General features: G+C 41.1%; 1 protein-coding gene across 7 annotated transcripts in view; it reads left to right on the top strand.

Moving 5' to 3' along the window:
- PARP4 (poly(ADP-ribose) polymerase family member 4) overlaps positions 1 to 19848 on the top strand; it is a 74728-nt gene that overhangs the window by 50994 nt on the left and 3886 nt on the right. For 6 of the 7 annotated variants that reach the window (XM_006046086.4, XM_025262778.3, XM_025262776.3 and 3 more), the window contains 5 exons: positions 266 to 361; positions 978 to 1100; positions 7160 to 8482; positions 10128 to 10227; positions 17874 to 18006. In XM_006046086.4, the coding sequence (XP_006046148.3) occupies positions 266 to 361; positions 978 to 1100; positions 7160 to 8482; positions 10128 to 10227; positions 17874 to 18006 (1775 nt within the window). Of the gene's footprint in view, positions 1 to 265; positions 362 to 977; positions 1101 to 7159; positions 8483 to 10127; positions 10228 to 17873; positions 18008 to 19848 lie in introns of those variants that run through there. The other variant, XM_044927276.2, reaches the window with a different exon arrangement.

Raw genomic sequence — 19848 nt, forward strand, 5'->3', positions numbered from 1 at the left:
GTCATTTCCTTCTCCAATGCAGGAAAGTGAAAAGTGAAAGTGAAGTCGCTCAGTCATGTCTGACTTTTAGCGACCCCATGGACTGCAGCCTACCAGGCTCCTCCATCCATGGGATTTTCCAGGCAAGAGTACTGGAGTGGGGTGCCATTATCTACTTCTTATAGAAAAACACCTTTTTGTATTATGTAGTACTCATTTAATTGGTCAATAGGACATGATTTCATTTGTTATTCATTATTATTGTCTTATTATTCATTTTTCTTAGATGAAGAAGCAAACTTTAAAATCTCTGATTATTAAACTCAGTAAAGAAAACTCTCTCATAACACAGTTTACAAGCTTTGTGGCTGTGGAGAAAAGGGTATGTATTGTTAATTCACGGTCATTTTATCTATATTTGCGGGCTAAGAAGATGACTCTTGCCTTCGCTGTCACTGGTGGCCCCTGCGTCCATGAAAAGCAGCAGAAAGCCTCTCATCCACGCAGGGCACAGGGCTTGCGATCTCTGCATGAGTTACCTGTGCTGTTATTTTAATGTTATAATTGAATTAGTACACAATTAATAAAGATGAGAAATGCCAAAAATGTAACAAATTGTTGAATATGTGAATTTTAAGATATACTACAATTTGTTACATTTTTGGCATTTCTCACCTTTATTAATTTTTTTTTTCTTTATTAATTCTTGACCCTCAAAAAATAAGAGAGGCCTGGGCTCCCCTTACCCTGTGAGTGGCCCTTTCTTCTACACAGTTTGAGAGGAGAGCCCTCCAAGGCACTTGGTGCAGCGCCACCCAGTGGGTGCTCTGTGAAGGGGACCCTCACCCCAACCTGACCATCTTCTCCCCCAGGACATAGGATCCAGTCCGACCCCCAAACATACTCCAAACCAAACATTCATGAGGCTTTAGAATTTGTAATAATAATTTAATGCGATAATGTCTGTTTTCTATTTACCTGATTGTTACTCAATATAGGATGGTAATGAGTCACCTTCTCCTGATATTCCAAATACTTTGGAACTTATTGCCAAAGAAGACATAGATTTTCTGCCATACATGAGCTGGGAGGGGGAACAACCAGATGCCAGCAGGATGCAGGTAAGTGTTGATTACAAATCAATTGATATAATTGTATGTACAAATTGTGATTACAAATCAATTGATACAATTGATCAATTGTGTGCTCATGCTTTTATGATGGTAAGGGGAACCCTTTGCTAAAATAGCACCCTTTTGATCTGTATACACAGATACTGATGTCTCCCTGATGATGGGAATTTTTGCACTTTTAAAAATGCTGTTATGTGAAAAAGGCTCCATTTACAAATGTAGCTATAAAGTGCAAAAGAGGAACAATAGTGGTTACAGACAAACGGTGGTTCAGGAAGCCAAAGGCTTTACCTCTAAGAGTGACAGGCACTTCATCCTGAAAGTAGTGATAAAAGCCTATCTAATTATCTAATTTCACCACCAATATTTATTAAAGTTTGTAGTGCTTTATGCTGTGGCCTTTGTGACCACATAATAGAAGTTGAGAAGCACAACTTAAATAAAAACTGGAAGATGTTAGTCACTAGTCATGTCCAACTCTTTGCAACCCCATGGATTCCCACCAAGCTCCTCTATCCTTGGAATTCTCCAGGCAAGAATACTGGAGTAGGTTGCCATTCCCTTCTCCAGGGAAATAAAACCTGGAAGACATACAAAAGCAAAGGAACAAAACAGTGGTAGTAAGACTCTGGAGTATCCAAATTAGAGAAGTAAAACTGCCAAAATTTAAGGATTTAAAATCCAAGGGAAAAAATTTATGTGCTTCCAAGGTGGCCCTACTGCTAAAGAACCTGCCTGCCGACACAGGAGACATAAGAGACACCAGTTTGATCCCTGGGTAAGGAAGATCCTCTGGAGGAGGGCATGGCAACTCACTCCAGTATTCTTGCCTGAAGAATCCCATGCACAGAGGTGCCTACAACTGGGGGGCTACAATCCATGGGGTTGCAAAGAGTCTGACACAACTCGGCAACTAAAGAACAAAATGTAAAGGATCTTGGCTAGCTAAAACAACTTTGAAAAGTTAGAAGAGGTTGGAGGCCTTACACCATCTGATATTGAGGCTTACTATAAAGCCACAGTGCCGGGGTCCAGCCCCAGTGGATCCAGGGAATTCGAAGCGGGGACGGCTTCAGCGAAAATCAGGAAACAACTGTTTAATTAAACGTTTATTAAGGATATAAAGAGTGGTGAAATAAGGATAGCTCAGCGAAGAAATTCAGTGAAGAAAAGAGGCTGAATAAAATTCCAAAGCAGGGAATTTACGTCACCTACGAAGGCCGCAGGCGTCCTCCCGTTCTCCCGAAGGAGAGGAGACACTAAGGCCTCCCTGGTCAGATCTTAGAAGCCTGGCAAAATTAGTAGGCTTGACGAGCTTCCCTGCCTCAGAGGAAAAGTTCAGCTAGAAGGTGAAAGAAAGAACGACATGGGGAGACCAAATTTCGGTGAACAAAAAAAAGGGCATACTTTATTTTCCAAAGTAGTTTTATACCTTAAGCTGTGCATAGAGGATAATGGGGGAAGGGGTAGAGTCATGCAAAGACAGCAGTTCCTGATACTTATCGAAGCCAGGCTTTCAGACTTATCATATGCAAAAGTTTAGGTGATTTACATCATCTTCTGGCCAGGAGGCCTGTTAACATTTTAAGAAACTTTATTTTTCTCTAAAGGTGATTATTCTAAAGTCGGGCGCCAGCCTCCAAAAAGCATTGGATAAAGTTGCATTCCTATAGGGCAAAGGTGAGGTGGGCTCAGTCAAGAAAAGAATTAACTCAAGGGTCCAAGGTTACAAACATTGAGGCTACTACTTACATTTCTATACACCCATTATATCAATCAATACACCGCCAAGGACACAGTAGGTAAGGGATATGGAGACTTAGCAGCAAACATTGGCCCAACAAGTGAAAAACCCTTCACCAATACAATTTCTAATCAATCTTTTAACTACTCAAAGGAATCTGTGTTTAGACAGTTTAGAACATCTCCTGCCTCTCAAAGTTGGGAGGCTCTGAACAATCACATGTTGCCAGAAAAAACCTATTCAGGCAGGCTAGAGGACTTCCAAAGGAGTTTGTAGGTTGAAACACTGTCACACCCAGGAATTATTAACTGGAGCTGTAAGCTAACTCTTTTTTCAGAAAGAGGTAGTGGGGGACAGCCCCCGTAAAGTCAGAGGTGTAGGTGAAAGCACAAAGCAGAAAGTAGGCAGACTCTGGTTTTGGGGGTAGATGCTCGAGAATTTCCAGGGAGACTCCTGAGGCTCGATCCCGCCTTTGCGTATGCCAAGCCTCCTTCCTCAAGACCTTTGCCAGGGGCGGAGCTCGCTCCCCGCACCACAGTAAGTAGGAAAGTGTGGTATTAACATAAAATGGACATCTAGACCATTGGAACAGCGTGGAGAATCTAGAAATATATCCAGATATATAGGGCCAATTGTCTACAGAGGCCCAAGGCTATTCAATGGGGGAAAATGATCTTTTTGAAAAAAGATTATGAAAAGATTGTATAGTCATGTACCAAAAAAACAAAACAAAACCCCTCTACCCTTAGCTCACTCCATATAAAAAGATCGACTAGATTATTGGCTTAAATGTAATAGCTGAAACCTGAATATCTGGGAAGAAAACAGGAGAAAACCTTAATGAACTAGGGTTGTACAAAGCTTTCCTAAATTTAAAGAACAAACTACCAAAAAAATTGGTGAACTGGACTTTATTAATATCAAAAACTTTTATTCTTTAGAAGACACTGTTAAGAAAATGAAAGGGCAGACCACAGACTGGGAGAAAATGTTTGCAAAACATATCTGACAAATATGTTTATCTAAAATATATAAAGAAGTCTTACAATCCGATAATAAGAAAACAACCCAGTAAAAAAAAATAAGCAGAAGATCATTTTAGAAAACTCTCAGTTTCTTAAAGAGTTAACTATACACCTATCATATGACCCAGCCAAATGAAATGAAAGTAAGTGTTTACACAAAGACTTGTTCATGAGTATTCATTGTGGCTTTACTTGTAGCAGCCAGAAGTTGGACACAACCATCAGGAGACAAATGAATAAACAAATTGTGGTACAGCCTTACAAGAGTAACTACTCAGCAGTAAAAAGGAGAAATAGTGTTAGTCTCTCAGCCGTGTCTGACTCTTTGCAACCCAATAGACTATAGCCTGCCAGGCTCCTCTGTCCATGGGGTTCTTCAGGCAAGAATACTGGAATGTATTGCCATTCCCTTATCCAGAGGATCTTCCCGACCCAGGGATTGAACCCAGATCTTCTGCATTGCAGGCAGATTCTTTACCATCTGAGCTACAGGGAAGTCCTGTAGCTCAAAAAAAGGTTAAAAGGGAGAATTAACCATTGATATATACAACAACATGGATAAATGTCAGGGCAGTTATACTGAGTAAAAGTCAAAGAATATAAGCTGTAAGCTTCCATTGACACAAAATATGTGCAAACCAATCTGAAGTTACAGAAAGCAAGGAGGAGGAGTGAGATGGGGCACAAAAGGGCATGCTAAAGGAGTGTGTGCTGAAGATGTCATTGCCCTCGTTGTGACAATGGTCTCAGGGATGTATATTTATGCCAGAACTCATCACTCTAAGAGGTAGTTGTTTTTGTCAATTATACCCAAATAAATTTTGAATATCTAATTAGCTTTAACCAAATTGCCTCTTTGCGTGTCCAACTCTGTGGCCCCATGGACTACAGCCCATCAGGTTCCTCTGTCCATGGAATTTTCCAGGCAAGAATACTGGAGTGGCTTGCCATTTCCTGCTCCAGGGGATCTACGCAACCCAGAGATCAAACCTGCCTGTCTTGCATCTCCTGCATTGGTAGGCAGATTCTTTATCTCTAGAGCCACCTGAAAGCCCAAATTGCCACTACATAGGTTATATCAGTTCACTCTTCCATCAGAAGCACCTGAGAGGCTGTTACTTTATTCTCTCTTTAACCCAGTAATTCAAATTTTTGATCTTTACAGATCTGATAGGTTAAAAGCATATTAGGGATATTTTAATTTTCATTTATTTCTTTATGAATGAAAAGGAACATGTTTTCATATTCCTAATAGCCCACATATTCATCTTTTCTAGGTATCGTCCATTAATGTCTTGTACCTTTTTAAATTGTGAGATTAGTCATTTTCTTGTTTATCTTAGGAAAATTATATTTTTTAGGGAAATTAGGCCTTTATGATACGAGTTGCAAAAATTTGTTTCTCAGTTTGTCATTTGTATTTTGATGTTGCTTATCATCATTTTGTCATGCAGATATTTTAATGAAGTCAAGCATTTTCATCTTTGGGTTTCTTTGTTTTGTGTTGCTTTGTCTTTAGTCATGCTTAGAAATCTTTCCTTCAGATATTATGCTTTATAAAAATTTCCCATGATTTCTTTCTTTAAATAATTGTATGGCTTCATGTTTACGTTGAAATTTTCTTTCCTGGTATAAGATGGGACATATGGGAACAGCTTTATTCCTTTCCAGATGACTTCCAACTTTCTCCAGCACCATTTATTAAATAAGTCTTCTTTTCCTCTAATTGATTTTAGGAATCTTTGTTGTCTTTATCATCTCCTAACTCCCCACTTGTGTTAGGATCTGTTGCTGGACCCTGTATTCTGTTTCCTAGATCAGTCTGTTATAATTGTAATTTTATAGAAGTCTTTAATGTCTGATGGGTCTGGTCCATCACTTGCTCTTTTTTCACTTTACTCATCTAATTAAGAAAAATTTAACCAGAAAAATTTAAATATTATTTTGAAATGTGTGTCTTGTCCTGTGTCCTGCAGTATTAATTATATGTGCTGAGCTGTGCTTAGTCGCTCAGGCATGTCTGACTGTGTGTGGCCCCATGGACTATAGCTTACAAGGCTCCTCTGTCCATGGGGATTCTCCAGGCAAGAATACTGGAGTGGGTTGTCATGCCCTCCTCCAGGGCATCTTCCCAACCCAGGGATTGAACCCAGGTCTCCCACATTGCAGGCGGATTGTTTACCCTCTGAGTCACAAGGGAAGCCCAAGAAGACTGGAATGGGTAGCCTATTCCTTCTCCAGGGGAGCTTCCCAACCCAGGAAATGAACTTGGGTCTCCTGTATCACAGGAAGATTCTTTACCAGCAGAGCTACCAGGGAAGCCCCATTAATTATTTAAATATACACATTTGTCTGAACTGGGAAGAGACTACTCCTTTTAAAAAAAAAAACTTCATTTACACTGGTAAAACTAAAAGCTGATTATTTTCAAGATATCTCAAGGACTAGTAATTCTTACAAAATTTGATTTTATTTACATGGATGTTTTTAAGGAATACTCTTTAAAATTTATTCAGATAATAGTAGTGACAGCATCCCTCATTCTCTTTTTTTTTATACATTTTCATATTCTGGTGTAAAAGACATTAATTTACTTAAAGCTTTGGAGTTTTTTTTTTTTTTTTCAGTTTTCTCATTTTCTTAATATTTCTTAAAGCAGTATAAAAGACTGGAATAATTTCATTCTATCAGTTTATTTTACGGCTGCTAAGTTGCTTTAGTTGTGTCCAACTCTCTGTGACTCCATGGACTATAGCCCACCAGGCTCCTCTGTCCATGGGATTCTCTAGGCAAGAATACTGGAGTGGGTTGCCATGCCCTCCTCCAGTGGCTCTTCCCAAGCCAGGGATTGAACCTGCATCTTTTATGTCTCTTGCATCGGCAGGTGGGTTCTTTACCACCAGTGCCACCTGGAAAGCCCATTTTAGGACTAATTTGACACTATAATATTGCTTATTGTCAAGTCTTTGGCAAGTCCCTTTTATGGTCCTCAGTTTCGTCTTGTGGAAAATAAGGGATGTTTAAAATTCTGTGATTCTAAGAACAGAGAGAGATTAAGATATTTGGTGTATTTACCGCTGATATTGTCTCCAGCTCTCCAACTCCGTGTCTATAAATGAGGGCACTATAGGTAAGTGACTCTGAGTGTCTGGTCTTCTCAGTGCCCTGGGACAGACAGTTTCATCAGTGCTGAGAGGTCAGCTCTAGGAAGCCTGGCTTCTTGATCATCATCCACTTGACCTGTGCTTTCCTTATATTGTCACTTCTCTTTCTGGCAGACACTTTCAGCATCCTCTGAATGGAACCAAGAACCCAAACGTAAATGTAAACGTAAACGGACTAAAAAGAAGCGTTCATCACTTAAGATGATACTTTCTGAAGATTTTGAAGCCTTTAGCTCAGATGCCCCAGAAGAATCTGAAGCGGTCAATTTTGTCTTCAGGGATGCGGAGGAGCCCTGGGGTTTGGGTCCGATGGAGTCATCTAAACAAACAGAAGTTAAACCACAATTCACAGAAGCCATCTCACAGAAAACGGCCGTTTCCGACATTCCTACTGCCCCTAGTTTCTTAACTACACCCCTCCATGTTGGCTCTGGTTTCTGCCTTCAGGCCAGTTCAGCACTGTTTGGTTCTCCAGCTGGTCCCAAACACTTCGGTTCCCCTAAGAAGTACCTGGAAACGGGCAGTGGTGCCGACGTTTCCCTGGACATAGCGTCTTTTCCCAGGCTGCATCTCCAGGGCTCACCTTTGCGACTTGCTGCTGCTCCCAGGGCCTCGTTTGGCTCCAGGTCTCAGCTGCCCAAAACTGATCAAGGGGGTGCCACAGGCTTCAGTGCCCTCACTACCCATCAGCCGGACCCTCTCTCACGGCCGCATCTTTTTTCCTGTTCTTCTGCAGGTCTTCTCCCTTGTCCACTTGTGAAGTCTGTCTTTTCTTCCCCTGCCTCTCCTCCCTTCCTACCCAGGGGCGTTGTTCACCCTTCTCCCCCTCTACCTGGATGGTGTGGTGTTCCTCCTTCTCCCCCGCTTCCCCCTCTAACTGGGGGACTTGTTCCCCCTCCTCCCCCTCTATCTCAGAGGGTTGGCATTTCTCCTCCCCCTCCTCCCGCTCTACCTGGGTGGGGTGGTGTTCCTCCTTCTCCCCCTCTTCCCCCTCTATCTGGAGGAATTGTTCCCCCTCCTCCCCCTCTATCTCAGGGGGTTGGCATTCCTCCTCCCCCTCCTCCCCCTCTTTCCTCTCCTCTTCCCTCTCACCATATCCCATCTCCTAGGAGTGCCAATTGTAAGCTGCCAGTGGCTCCATCTGGCCCTGCTGAGGATGCCCGGCTGGACATTCCTCTGTTAGCTGTGTATGATGAACCTTTGTCATTAGACTCCCTCCAATATGATTGTTCATTTTTTGAATGTTCTTCTGAAACGGAAAGTGATAAAACAGGAGAACTTCTGGCAAGTAGGATTTTTAAAAAGCTGGCAGAATATGACCTGAGAAGTGGCTTTACTGCAAGTACTCAGGCACAAAAAGATGAGGATGGCCTAGTTGGCAAAGCAAGCTGGAGGAATTATGTGCCTTCGACTGAACTCTTCAGGCTTCAGACCAAGGTACTAGTCTTATCTCTCCATAAATCTGTGCTTCAGTAGCTTCAAAGTTCAGAATGGTGCTACACAAAGTAGCTACTCACCAGACTGCTGCTGGTCCACACTGACATGAGGAGCTAGTGCCAGAACGCAGCTTCCTTCACTGAGAAGCCAGCTGAACAAACAGTGTGCTTGAGAAAAGCTGGTGCTTACCTACCTATTTTTAGCCGTTAGGCCAGAATATCATGAAAGGGAGTGTTAACATTCCTCAGTTGAAGGTTAGCATCCCTCAGTGGGTCCTGGGGTAAGACATTAATCTCCTAGGTTCTAAAACTGCTGAACTGCAATTCACACCAATTTCACATTGCAAAGTAAAGCACAAGTGTTGTAAGTACACTCTAAATATTAAAAGTTCTCAGGAATATGACTCAACATGTGAGCTTATATTAGAGATTAGCATTCCATTTGTGAAGCTAAATCACACTATAAATTTAGTTCTTGCACTGGTACTAAGACCCAATCTGATATCTGTAATTAATTTGTTTTGATGTAATATGCTCAATCTCTCAGCCATGTCTAATTCTTTGCAACCCCATCCATGGTAGCCTACCAGGCTCCTCCATCTGTGGAATTTTCCAGGCAAAAGTATAGTAAAGTAGAAAAATAACTTGGTTTAGTGTCAGTTCAAGTCCCAACCGTTCCACTCTGTGATCCAGGGCAAGTCAGTCTTTCAGTCATCCATGTAATGAAAGCAATAAAAGTGTCCAGCTTGCAGAGAGATAGACCAGCTGCCCGCAGCCCCCACCTGGAGAAATGCATTTGAAAGCAGCATAGCATGCAACAGTCTTTGAGCCAGAGTGTTGAGGTTTAGGTCCTGCTGTGACTGCTTGTCAGCTGTGTGACTTTGGACAACTTGCTTAAGTTTTCGTACGTCAGTGTCCTCATCTGCACAGTGGGTTCAGTGACAGTACTTCACAGGAAGCAGCTCACAAGATAAGAAAACAGCACTCCACACTAGGTGAAGGCCAGCTGGCACAATGTGTCACTCCTGTTAGTTTTCAAATTGTTGCCATAGATCCTTTCACCCATGTGCTTGCCTGCACCCCACCTTCGCCTCCACGCCCTGTGTTAGTTCACCTTGGACCTGGAGTCTGTCTGCTTCTCAGTTAGGATCCCAGGATCAGGCTTGCAACACTTCTGTAAGCATGTGATGAAGATCCGTCTTAGCTTGAGTGGGCAGGGTATGTGAGCACAAGGAAGGTAGTTTCAAAGAGCATGTTCAACATAATTTTATCTTTAGTGGAAAAGAGTCATTTTCATATTTCATCATAAGGACACATTTTAGTGTTGAACAAAAGGAACCATGTTATTTAAAAGTTTGAGAAACATTGTTTCAAAGAATTACTAGAAGAAAAAAGTATAATACTATTTTTAAAAACCTCCATACGTGAACCTCTCTACTGCTTTATTACAAATGCCACCAGATATAATACTTACTGTCCATAGTATTTATGAGATTCCCAATAATACTGTGTTTGCACATGAAGAAACTTCGATTTTACAGTAAAGATATCTTAATTCCCTGAGTGGAAAACATATTATTCATCACATAACTCATGTGATGAAATTGTAATAATGTGGCTGAAATTTTGTTTTCTTAATTTCATAGGATGGATGCTGGAAACTTACACAAGAACTGGGATTTATATTAAAACTTAATACAAATATTTTAAACAGCTTTCTTGAGCAAAAAGGCATTCGATCTTTAGGTACGTCACTATTTTTCTATTTATAAATGTCATGCTCTTAAATGTTACACATTTTTGTAAACCAGTGTTCTAATATATTTGTTTCTTCCAGTCCAGCGTTTCTCATGATGTACTCTGCATATAAGTTAAATAAGCAGGGTGACAATATACAGCCTTGATGTACTCCTTTTCCTATTTGGAACCAGTCTGATGTTCCATGTCCAGTTCTAACTGTTGCTTTTTGACCTGCATTCAGATTTCTCAAGAGGCAGGTCAGGTGGTCTGGTATTCCCATCTCTTTCAGAATTTTCCACAGTTTATTGTGATCCACACAGTCAAAGGCTTTGGCATAGTCAATAAAGCTGAAATAGATGTTTTTCTGGAACTCTCTTGCTTTTTCCATGATCCAGCAGATGTTGGCAATTTGATCTCTGGTTCCTCTGCCTTTTCTAAATCCAGCTTGAACATCAGGAAATTCATGGTTCACGTATTGCTGAAGCCTGGCTTAGAGAATTTTGAGCATTACTTTACTATCATGTGAGATGAGTGCAATTGTGTGGTAGTTTGAGCATTCTTTGGCATTGCCTTTCTTTGGGATTGGAATGAAAACTGACCTTTTCCAGTCCTGTGGCCACTGCTGAGTTTTCCAAATTTGCTGGCATATTGAGTGCAGCACTTTCACAGCATCATCTTTCAGGATTTGAAATAGCTCAACTGGAATTCCATCACCTCCACTAGCTTTGTTTGTAGTGATGCTTCCTAAGGCCCACTTGACTTTGCATTCCAGGATGTCTGGCTCTAGATGAGTGATCACACCATCATGATTATCTGGTTCGTGAAGATCTTTTTTGTACAGTTCTTCTGTGTATTCTTGCCACCTCTTCTTAATATCTTCTGCTTCCGTTAGGTCCATACTATTTCTGTCCTTTATCAAGCCCATCTTTGCATGAAATATTCCCTTGGAAAGCTGGAATCAAGATTGCCGGGAGAAATATCAATAGCCTCAGATATGCAGATGACACCACCCTTATGGCAGAAAGTGAAGAGGAACTAAAAAGCCTCTTGATGAAAGTGAAAGTGGAGAGTGAAAAAGTTTTCTTAAAGCTCAACATTCAGAAAACGAAGATCATGGCATCCGGTCCCATCACTTCATGAGAAATAGATGGGGAAACAGTGTCAGACTTTATTTTTTTGGGCTCCAAAATCACTGCAGATGGTGACTGCAGCCATGAAATTAAAAGACGCTTACTCCTTGGAAGGAAAGTTATGACCAACCTAGATAGCATATTCAAAAGCAGAGACATTACTTTGCCAACAAAAGTCAGTCTAGTCAAGGCTATGGTTTTTCCTGTGGTCATGTATGGATGTGAGAGTTGGACTGTGAAGAAAGCTAAGCGCCAAAGAATTGATGCTTTTGAACCGTGGTGTTGGAGAAGACTCTTGAGAGTCCCTTGGACTGCAAGGAGATCCAACCAGTCCATTCTGAAGGTGATCAGCCCTGGGATTTCTTTGGAAGGAATGATGCTAAAGCTGAAACTCCAGTACTTTGGCCACCTCATGGGAAGAGTTGACTCATTGGAAAAGACTCTGATGCTGGGAGGGATTGGGGGCAGGAGGAGAAGGGGACGACAGAGGATGAGATGGCTGGATGGCATCACCAACTTGATAGACGTGAGTCTGAGTGAACTCCGAGAGTTGGTGATGGACAGGGAGGCCTGGCGTGCTGGGATTCATGGTCGCAAAGAGTCAGACACAACTGAGCGACTGAACTGAACTGAATATATTTGGTACATGTGAAAGGGATTATATATGTTAATCATCAAAGGATGGGACTAGTTTCTAGTCATCTTTACCATTAAGTAGGGTACTACCTCTGCAGATCTATTTGCACGAGTAGCAATGACTGCTGTAAAAAGATCCAAGTAGCCTAAACACAAAGATCGCTTTCACGCACACCTCATAGTCAGGTGTTGGTCCACAGGAAAGTCCCACCCCGTACATCGGTTTAGACACGTAGACTCCTTCTATGCTGCAACTCGACCGTCACCAACATGTGTCTTTACAGTTACTCCTGTTGAAAAGAAGAAGAAAAGATTACTCTGGCATCATCCACCTGGTAGACCAGAGGGAGAGAGAGAAAATGTGGCAAGGATGAGGCTCTGAGCCCCACCCAGATATTAACATAGGGAGTTGGGAAATGTACTCTTTGAATTGCACTAGACCAAATGTAACAATGAAAACTTGGACAAGCAGAGTGTTCTAGTTTCTGGAGTGAAAGAAGAGCTGACTAACTCCTGCAAGTAACATTTATTAACCCTAGACAAAATATTTTAAAACCACTCTCTGAAGGCCTGGAATATAATCAGAAGCAGGCAGAAACTAGCAGGGACACAAACCTTGAAAGAAGAGAAACAAATTAGGTGAGCTCCACTTTTATCCAGCTTTTCACCTGAAAGTGTGTCTCACTTCACGAGGCACATGCAGAAAGTGTTCATGGGATGATGGCACAGGGGTCAGCGTTTGAGGCTGAGAGCACCTTGATATTAAAGGTGAGAATACTTAATGGAGGGGACCACAGAGCAGGGAGCTCTGAAAGCTGCACGGAAAGCTCCCTCAACTTTTGGGATTGTGTGTTTGTTTTTTGTTGTATTGATTTATTTGCTTGTTTTTAGAGAAACAAACGGCTACATCTGCTAGTGGAAGAAAATGCTTTGGTTTGCTCTGAAGATTCTGCAATTGTTCAGGCGTATCATAATTCATAGATTGCCATGAATAATGCTAATTAAATGCCAGTAAACTTTATTTATTCTTTTTGTGTGGAATGTACAAATTTCGGGGGATGATAGTATCAGTGGTCCCTGTTCTTACCTTATGTAAAACATTCTCATCAATATTGGCATCATCTGTGTAATACTCCCAGTAGATTTTCTCAAAGTCTGTTCACTTAAAATTGTATGGAATGACATAATAAACAAAAAAAATCTGACTTACGCACACACACCTCCCTCAGATCCTTGGCTGTCCCCTAACCTAGACATACACCAGTGTGCCTTCAGGGAATCCAGAAAAAAGCAACAATCCAGAAGCGAGAGGGCTGAGCAGAGATTTCAGCTGTCACCAGTGTTAGGAAGACAGGATTTAGTGTTCAGATTACAACAAATTAGACTTGATAAATGTCTCAGGCTTTCCATTGAAACCCTAGAAGAGCCATAAAGACTGTATATCATGATCAAGGACTGTCTGACAGGATGAGGGGGGGAAAACTGAACAGTCCCACCCTAACAAGGCCTAAAGCAAAGCCTTCAGAGGATCCACCAGAACAAATGTAAAACCATGAAAGTCCTAGCAGGACACAAGGAAAACTGAAAAATTGAAAAATATATGGAGATTATGCAACATGTTACAGAAGAAAACATGAGTCAAAAGAGAAATTAAAAAATACCTTAAGACAAATGAAAATGGAAATTGTGGTGGTTGTTATAGTTGTTTAGTTGCTAAGTCATGTCCAACTCTTGGGACCCCACGGACTGTAACCTGCCAGGCTCCTCTGTCACCTGGTGGCTCAGCGGTAAAGAATCCGCCTGCAATGCAGGATGTGCAGGTTTGGTCCTTAGGTCAGGAAGATCCCCTGGAGAAGAGAATGGCACCCACTCCAGTATCTTTGCCTAGGAAATCCCATGGAAAAGAAAAGAGAAAATGGAAATACAACATAGCAAGATTTATGGGATACAGCAAAAGCAGTTCTAAGAAGTTCATAGAGATAAATGCCTAAATTAAAAAATAAGATGTTTAATAAGCAATCCAGCTTTTTCTGCAGCCATTGAGATGATAATATGATCTTTATTCCTCGATTTGTTGAACACATTGATCAGTGTGTGCATATTGAACCGTGATCTTAACTCTTCTCTACATGTTTTGCTAGAATTCACTGTGAAGCTGTCTGGTCCTGGACTTTTGTTTGTTGGGAGGATTTTGGTGTGTTTTTTCCCCCCCTAATTCAGTCTCATTACTGATAACTGATCTGTTGATATTTTCTACTTTTTTTCCTGATTCAGCCTTCTTGTTGTTCAGTGGCTCAGTCGTGTCTGACTCTTTGTGACCCCATGGACTGTAGCACACCAGGCTTCCCTGTCCTTCACCACCTCCTGGAGCTTGCTGAAACTCATGTCCTTTAAGTTGGTAATGCCATACAACCACCTCATCCTCTGTATCCCCTTCTCCCCCTGCCTTCAGTCTTTCCCCTCATAAGGGTCTTTTCTAATGAGTTGCCTCTTCCCATCAGATGGCCGAAGTATTGGAGCTTCAGCTCTAGCATCAGTCTTTCCAATGAATATTCAGGATTGATTTCCTTTAGGACTGACTGGTTTGATCTCCTTGCAGTCCCAGGGACTCATGAGTTTTCTCCAACACCACAATTCAAAAGCATCAGTTTTTCAGCATTCAGCATTCTTTATGGTCCAACTCTCACATCCATACATCACTACTGGAAAAACCATAGCTTTGACTAGACAGACCTTTGTTGGCAAAGTAATGTTTCTGCTTTTTAATACACTGTCTAGGTTTGTCATAGCTTTTCTTCGTGTGCGTCTTTTAATTTCATGGCTGCAGTTACCATCTGCAATGATTTTGGATCCCAAGTAAATAAAGTCTCTCACTGTTTCCCCATATATTTGCTATGAAGTGATGGGACCGGATGCCATGATCTTAGTTTTTTGAATGTTGAGTTTTAAGCCAGCTTTTTAACTCTCTTCTTTCACCTTCATAAAGAGGCTCTGTAGTTTTTCTTTGCTTTCTGCCATAAGGGTGGTGTCATCTGCATATCCGAGGTTATTGATATTTCTCCCAGCAATCTTGATTCCAGTTTGTGCTTCATCCAGCCTGGCATTTCACATGATGTACTCTGCATAGAAGTTAAATAAGCAGGGTGACAATATACAGCCTTAACGTGCTCCTTTCTGAATTTTGAACTGGTCCATTGTTCCATGCCTGGTTCTAACTGTTGTTTCTTGACCTGCATACAGGTTTCTCAGGAGGCAGGTAAGGTGGTCTGATATTCCCATCTCTTTAAGAATTTTCCACAGTTTGTTGTGATTCACATCATCAAGGGCTTCAGCATAGTCAGCAAAGCAGAAATAGATGTTTTTCTGGAATTCTCTTGTTTTTTGTATGATCCAGTGGATGTTGGCAATTTGTCCTCTGGTTCCTCTGCTTTTTCTAAGTCCAACTTGGACACCTGGAAATTCTCAGTTCACATGCTGTTGGAGCCTCACTTGGAGAATTTTGAGCATTACTTTGCTAGCGTGTGAAATGAGTGCAGTTGTGCAATAGTTTGAACATTCTTTTGCATTGCCTTTCTTTGGGATTGGAATGAAAACTGACCTTTTCCAGTCCTATGGCTACTGCTGAGTTTTCCAAATTTGCTGGCATATTGAATACAGCACTTGGGAGATCCAGTCTTGGAAGATCATATATCGCTAGGAATTTTTGCATTTCCTCTGTGCTGTGTTTAGTCAATCACTCGTGTCCGACTTGTTGCGACCCCATGGTTTGCAACCTTCCAGGCTTCTCTGTCCATGGGGATTCTCCAGGCAAGAATACTGGAGTGTGTTGCCATGCTTCCTCCAGGGAATCTTCACAACCTAGGGACATAACCCAGGTCCTCCCACATTGCAGGCATTTCCTCTAAATTGTCCATTTTCTTGGCATATAACTATTCATAGTCATAGACGATCACTTTCAAAAGCCGTGTACGTCACAGGAATGTCAGTCCCCAGATCAGAAGAGTGTTTATTTTGAAAAGCTGAGGGAAGGTTGGAGTGGAAGTGGATGGATTGGAGGACGTATACAAGGGGGGCTTTAACTTAAAATATTTTCTTTCTTTTAAAGAAAAGAGAAAAATTCAAAACGTGGAAAACTGTTAAGAGTAGATAAGCTATGAGGTGATGGGGATATTCATCATATTGTTTTTTCTACTTTTCTGTAGGCATCAGATATTTTTTAAAAAACCATTGAGTGACTATGTTGTGGTGATGCAAACAGTGCTACGTATCGGACATTTTGGAAACAGTTAATTGACCTGGGAAACTACACGTGTACATAGGCATGTATGTAATTCAAGTTGTCTCTTTCTCTTGTTACTCTAATGATGATGAAGATTGTAGGAGAGGAAAAATAACTCTCTCTCTACCCTTCTGGTTCTTGGCTGAGACTCCCCTGAATTAAAGGTTAACAAGAGAGAAACAACTTGAATTACATACGTGCATATGTACGTGTATGTATGGGAGCCAAAGAAACATATGAGACTCAAAAGGCAGCCAGGCAGCTGAGCAAGGGAGAGGGACAGGGGCTGTAGGGCTCCCTGGAGGGTGGGGAATGGGCAGTTTACGGGCAGGTGAGGGGACAGAATGTGTGGTAGACAGATATTTGCACTGCCTGGCGGTCAGTCTCTTGATGGAAGACTGGCAACAGCTCTCCTCCTGTTATAGCCCCTCTCCTAATTTATTTTAGACTGTTGTGGGTGGGGGATGTAGTAAAAAGCTTTTCCTGAGTCTCCTAAGCGTTGATTGCCTTTAGCTTTTCACCAAAGTGGTAGATTCTGGGGTGGCTTATTTTGAACCCAAAAAGATGTGGAAAGTTTGGTTTCACAAAGTTTGGGATTGGAAAAGTAACAATATTTAAAACCAAAATATTTGTATAAAGTCATCTCAAATACATAGGTTGCATTTAGAAAATAAAAATGGGTCAATTTCTGGGCTCAGTAGATATAAGCATTCATTTTCAATGTTGGTATTTTTCATAATAGAGTAAAATATCTTGATTTGGATAAGGACACTGGTTACCTGTATGTACTGTTAAAATCATCAAAGAGAGCAATATATTGATCTTGAAAAGCAAAAAGTTTTTAATCTCACACTTCATAAAGCAGGCAGACTCCAGTCTCGAGCCCAGAGAAGGCACAGTAAGGAAGGGGGCTGCTAGCTTTTATAGGAGGGGGCAGCAGGGGACAGGAGGCGCCTCTGATTGACTGGTGCATATCCGACTTCTCAGAAAGACCCAGGAACAAAAAAAGAAGCAGAGACCCTGGGAGCTGATTTAACAGTTGCAGGCTTGGCTGCCTGAGTATGTAGTGCTTCTGGTCAAGCAGAGCATTAACAGGAACATGAAAATTATCTAAATTTTGTTTTACTGACAGGGCCCCCAAGGCACCAGTAGTGCTAGAAAGTCTATTCCAAGACTACTGATCACTTAGGAATAATTTGATATTAATACAGTGGTCTAATCAATGTATCAGTTGTTCATCTGTTGTATGCTTAGGTTTATCCCCCTGAGGTATTTGCAGCAGGAGCCTAGAAACTAAATTTCTTTCCATGAACTTGGCACATCTCTGGTTATGTGGAAAGTTAGGGTGCAGGGGGGACTCTGGATGGAATTCAGTTTCCTAACAACCATCAGGATATTATGATAAACCCTTGTTCCAGTTGCCCTCCTTTTTTATTTAAATAGCTGGCTAGTTAAGGACCTTGTTAAGTATTACAGAGTTTTGTGATGTGCTCATGTGTTATGGTTTAATAGTAATATTAATGTAATTCTTCAACAGAACTGTTATAAACAGGTACCGTTTGGGATGCAGTGTCTCTAACAGACATAAACAAATGCTTCACTTCCAGGTGTAAGAGGAAGAGAGCGACTTCTAGACCTGATCGCCACGTTTCTAGTGCTGCAGTTCCTTCGCACCAAGTTGGAACAGGAGGGAATAATTGTCAAATCGCTGATGAGACTAGACGATGCTTCCTTTCCCAGGTGACTTTAACTCATTTATATTTTCAGTCATTTCTTTTATTATATTTGCTTATTTATTTGCCCTCAGCCTGTTTGTTTCATCTTGTTTGTTTTCATCATGAGCAAAAGAAGCTATAGCAAGTGTATGTGTGTCGGCCAGGTTTTTATTGTACTGTTTTGTGGATCCAGTGTAATAATTATGGAGAGTAATTCCTAAATTAACAATGATGCCCCTCTTCCCCACAGAATTATCTTAATCAAGAAAAGAAATTGTTTAGGCTATGGGGAAATACATTCCTATTAGGTACCCTAGTTAGCAACCAAACTCTTTCAGTGGATTTCTTGTTGTAATAAGCAAGACACGGGTAGAGAGCAGGCCAGGAAGCAACTTTAGGTGCTCATAAATAGCACCCCAAGTCCTAAAGCATTATGTATAAGGCTAAAGGAAAATTTGTCTTTATATATTTTTTTTATTCCAGAAAATAGTGAAGTAAATAGGGAATGATTTTTTTTTTTTTAAGTTTTTGTGTATAATAAGTCTCTACATTTTGAAATCATCTTTGAATTTATCTTTAAAAATTAACAAATTTTTTCGCATCTGTGAGTCTTTTATTGGTCATTTATATGCCAGGTAGCAGTGTCAGCAAAAACAAACAAAACAAGTGTTTCCATCTAAAAGAGCATCTTGTCTCCTCATTTGCCTTTTCATGGAGTGCTTCTCTCCCAACTCTAGATCCACATAGATGAAAACAGCTTTACTGGCAACAGATCTGAAGGGGAAAAATATTGATCAGGAGGCAAGAAAGCTATTGATAAACACCTCCCAAATACAAATATACTAGTCAGCAGTTACTACACCAACTACCAGTTTCACGTACAGTCTCCCTTTAAGGCTAAGATGATCCTATTTTACAAGGGGTAGAGGCAACAAGTTCCAAGAGAATTCAACCTTCTTTGAAACTAGCCCACATGCTCTACAGCAGACACTTTAAGCACAGCTTTTATGGCCACCGAGACCAGGGTTCAGATCCAATGGGAAAGGGAACTGGAGAGTAACAATTTTTTTAAACACTTTTACATTGAATAAAAGTGGATCGTAATTTATGCTGAGCAATTACAAATCAGCTATGTTTTTACAAAGTAATTGGAAGTAACTATTTTACAACTATTTCCTATTTGAAAACATTTTTTCAAGGCTGTAGTTCACAAGTGTGTGTATGGAGGGCAGGGATGTGGAAGATGAAGATGGATTATTTAGTTAAAAAAAAAAGGCTCAGCCATTTCTTAACTACCTTGTAAGAAGCTGCAGCGAAGTATAAGCACAGAGATAACTGTTCAAGGGAGCCTCTCACCGGAGCTCTGCCACTGTGTGCGGGTCAGACAGTGTTTTCACAGGAAACGGCTCAGAGAGTTACTGTGCTGCTGGGTCCTGGTTCAGTGCTCCTCTCACTACAGCACATGGCTTGTATGTGCTTTTGGAAAATCTAACATTTCCTGGGCCTGGGACAAGCATACAAATAGAGATTCATATGCTTATTAAACCTTCAGTTAAATATGTTTAAAGCTCTACTCCAACAAATACAACTTTGTAACCACCTAGAAGACCAGGTTCAGATTTAGAATTCTGGGGCCTCCCTAAGTTTTATGCTCAAATGTGGCAGCGTGTGACAAGTGTGTGACAAGTTCTGGGGCCCCAGCCCTTGGCTGATGCCTGGTACCACGGAGGCCTTGGGGGCAGGTATGATCACCCTGCTCGCTCATCGAAGCTGCATCTGTACCCATGCATATGGTACAGTGTTGTGTGTATACACATATGCACACACACATACACACTGTTTTTTCAAAAAAGGCAAGATAAGGGGA

Source organism: Bubalus bubalis, chromosome 13, assembly GCF_019923935.1.
Source record: "Bubalus bubalis isolate 160015118507 breed Murrah chromosome 13, NDDB_SH_1, whole genome shotgun sequence".
NCBI lineage: Eukaryota > Metazoa > Chordata > Mammalia > Artiodactyla > Bovidae > Bubalus > Bubalus bubalis.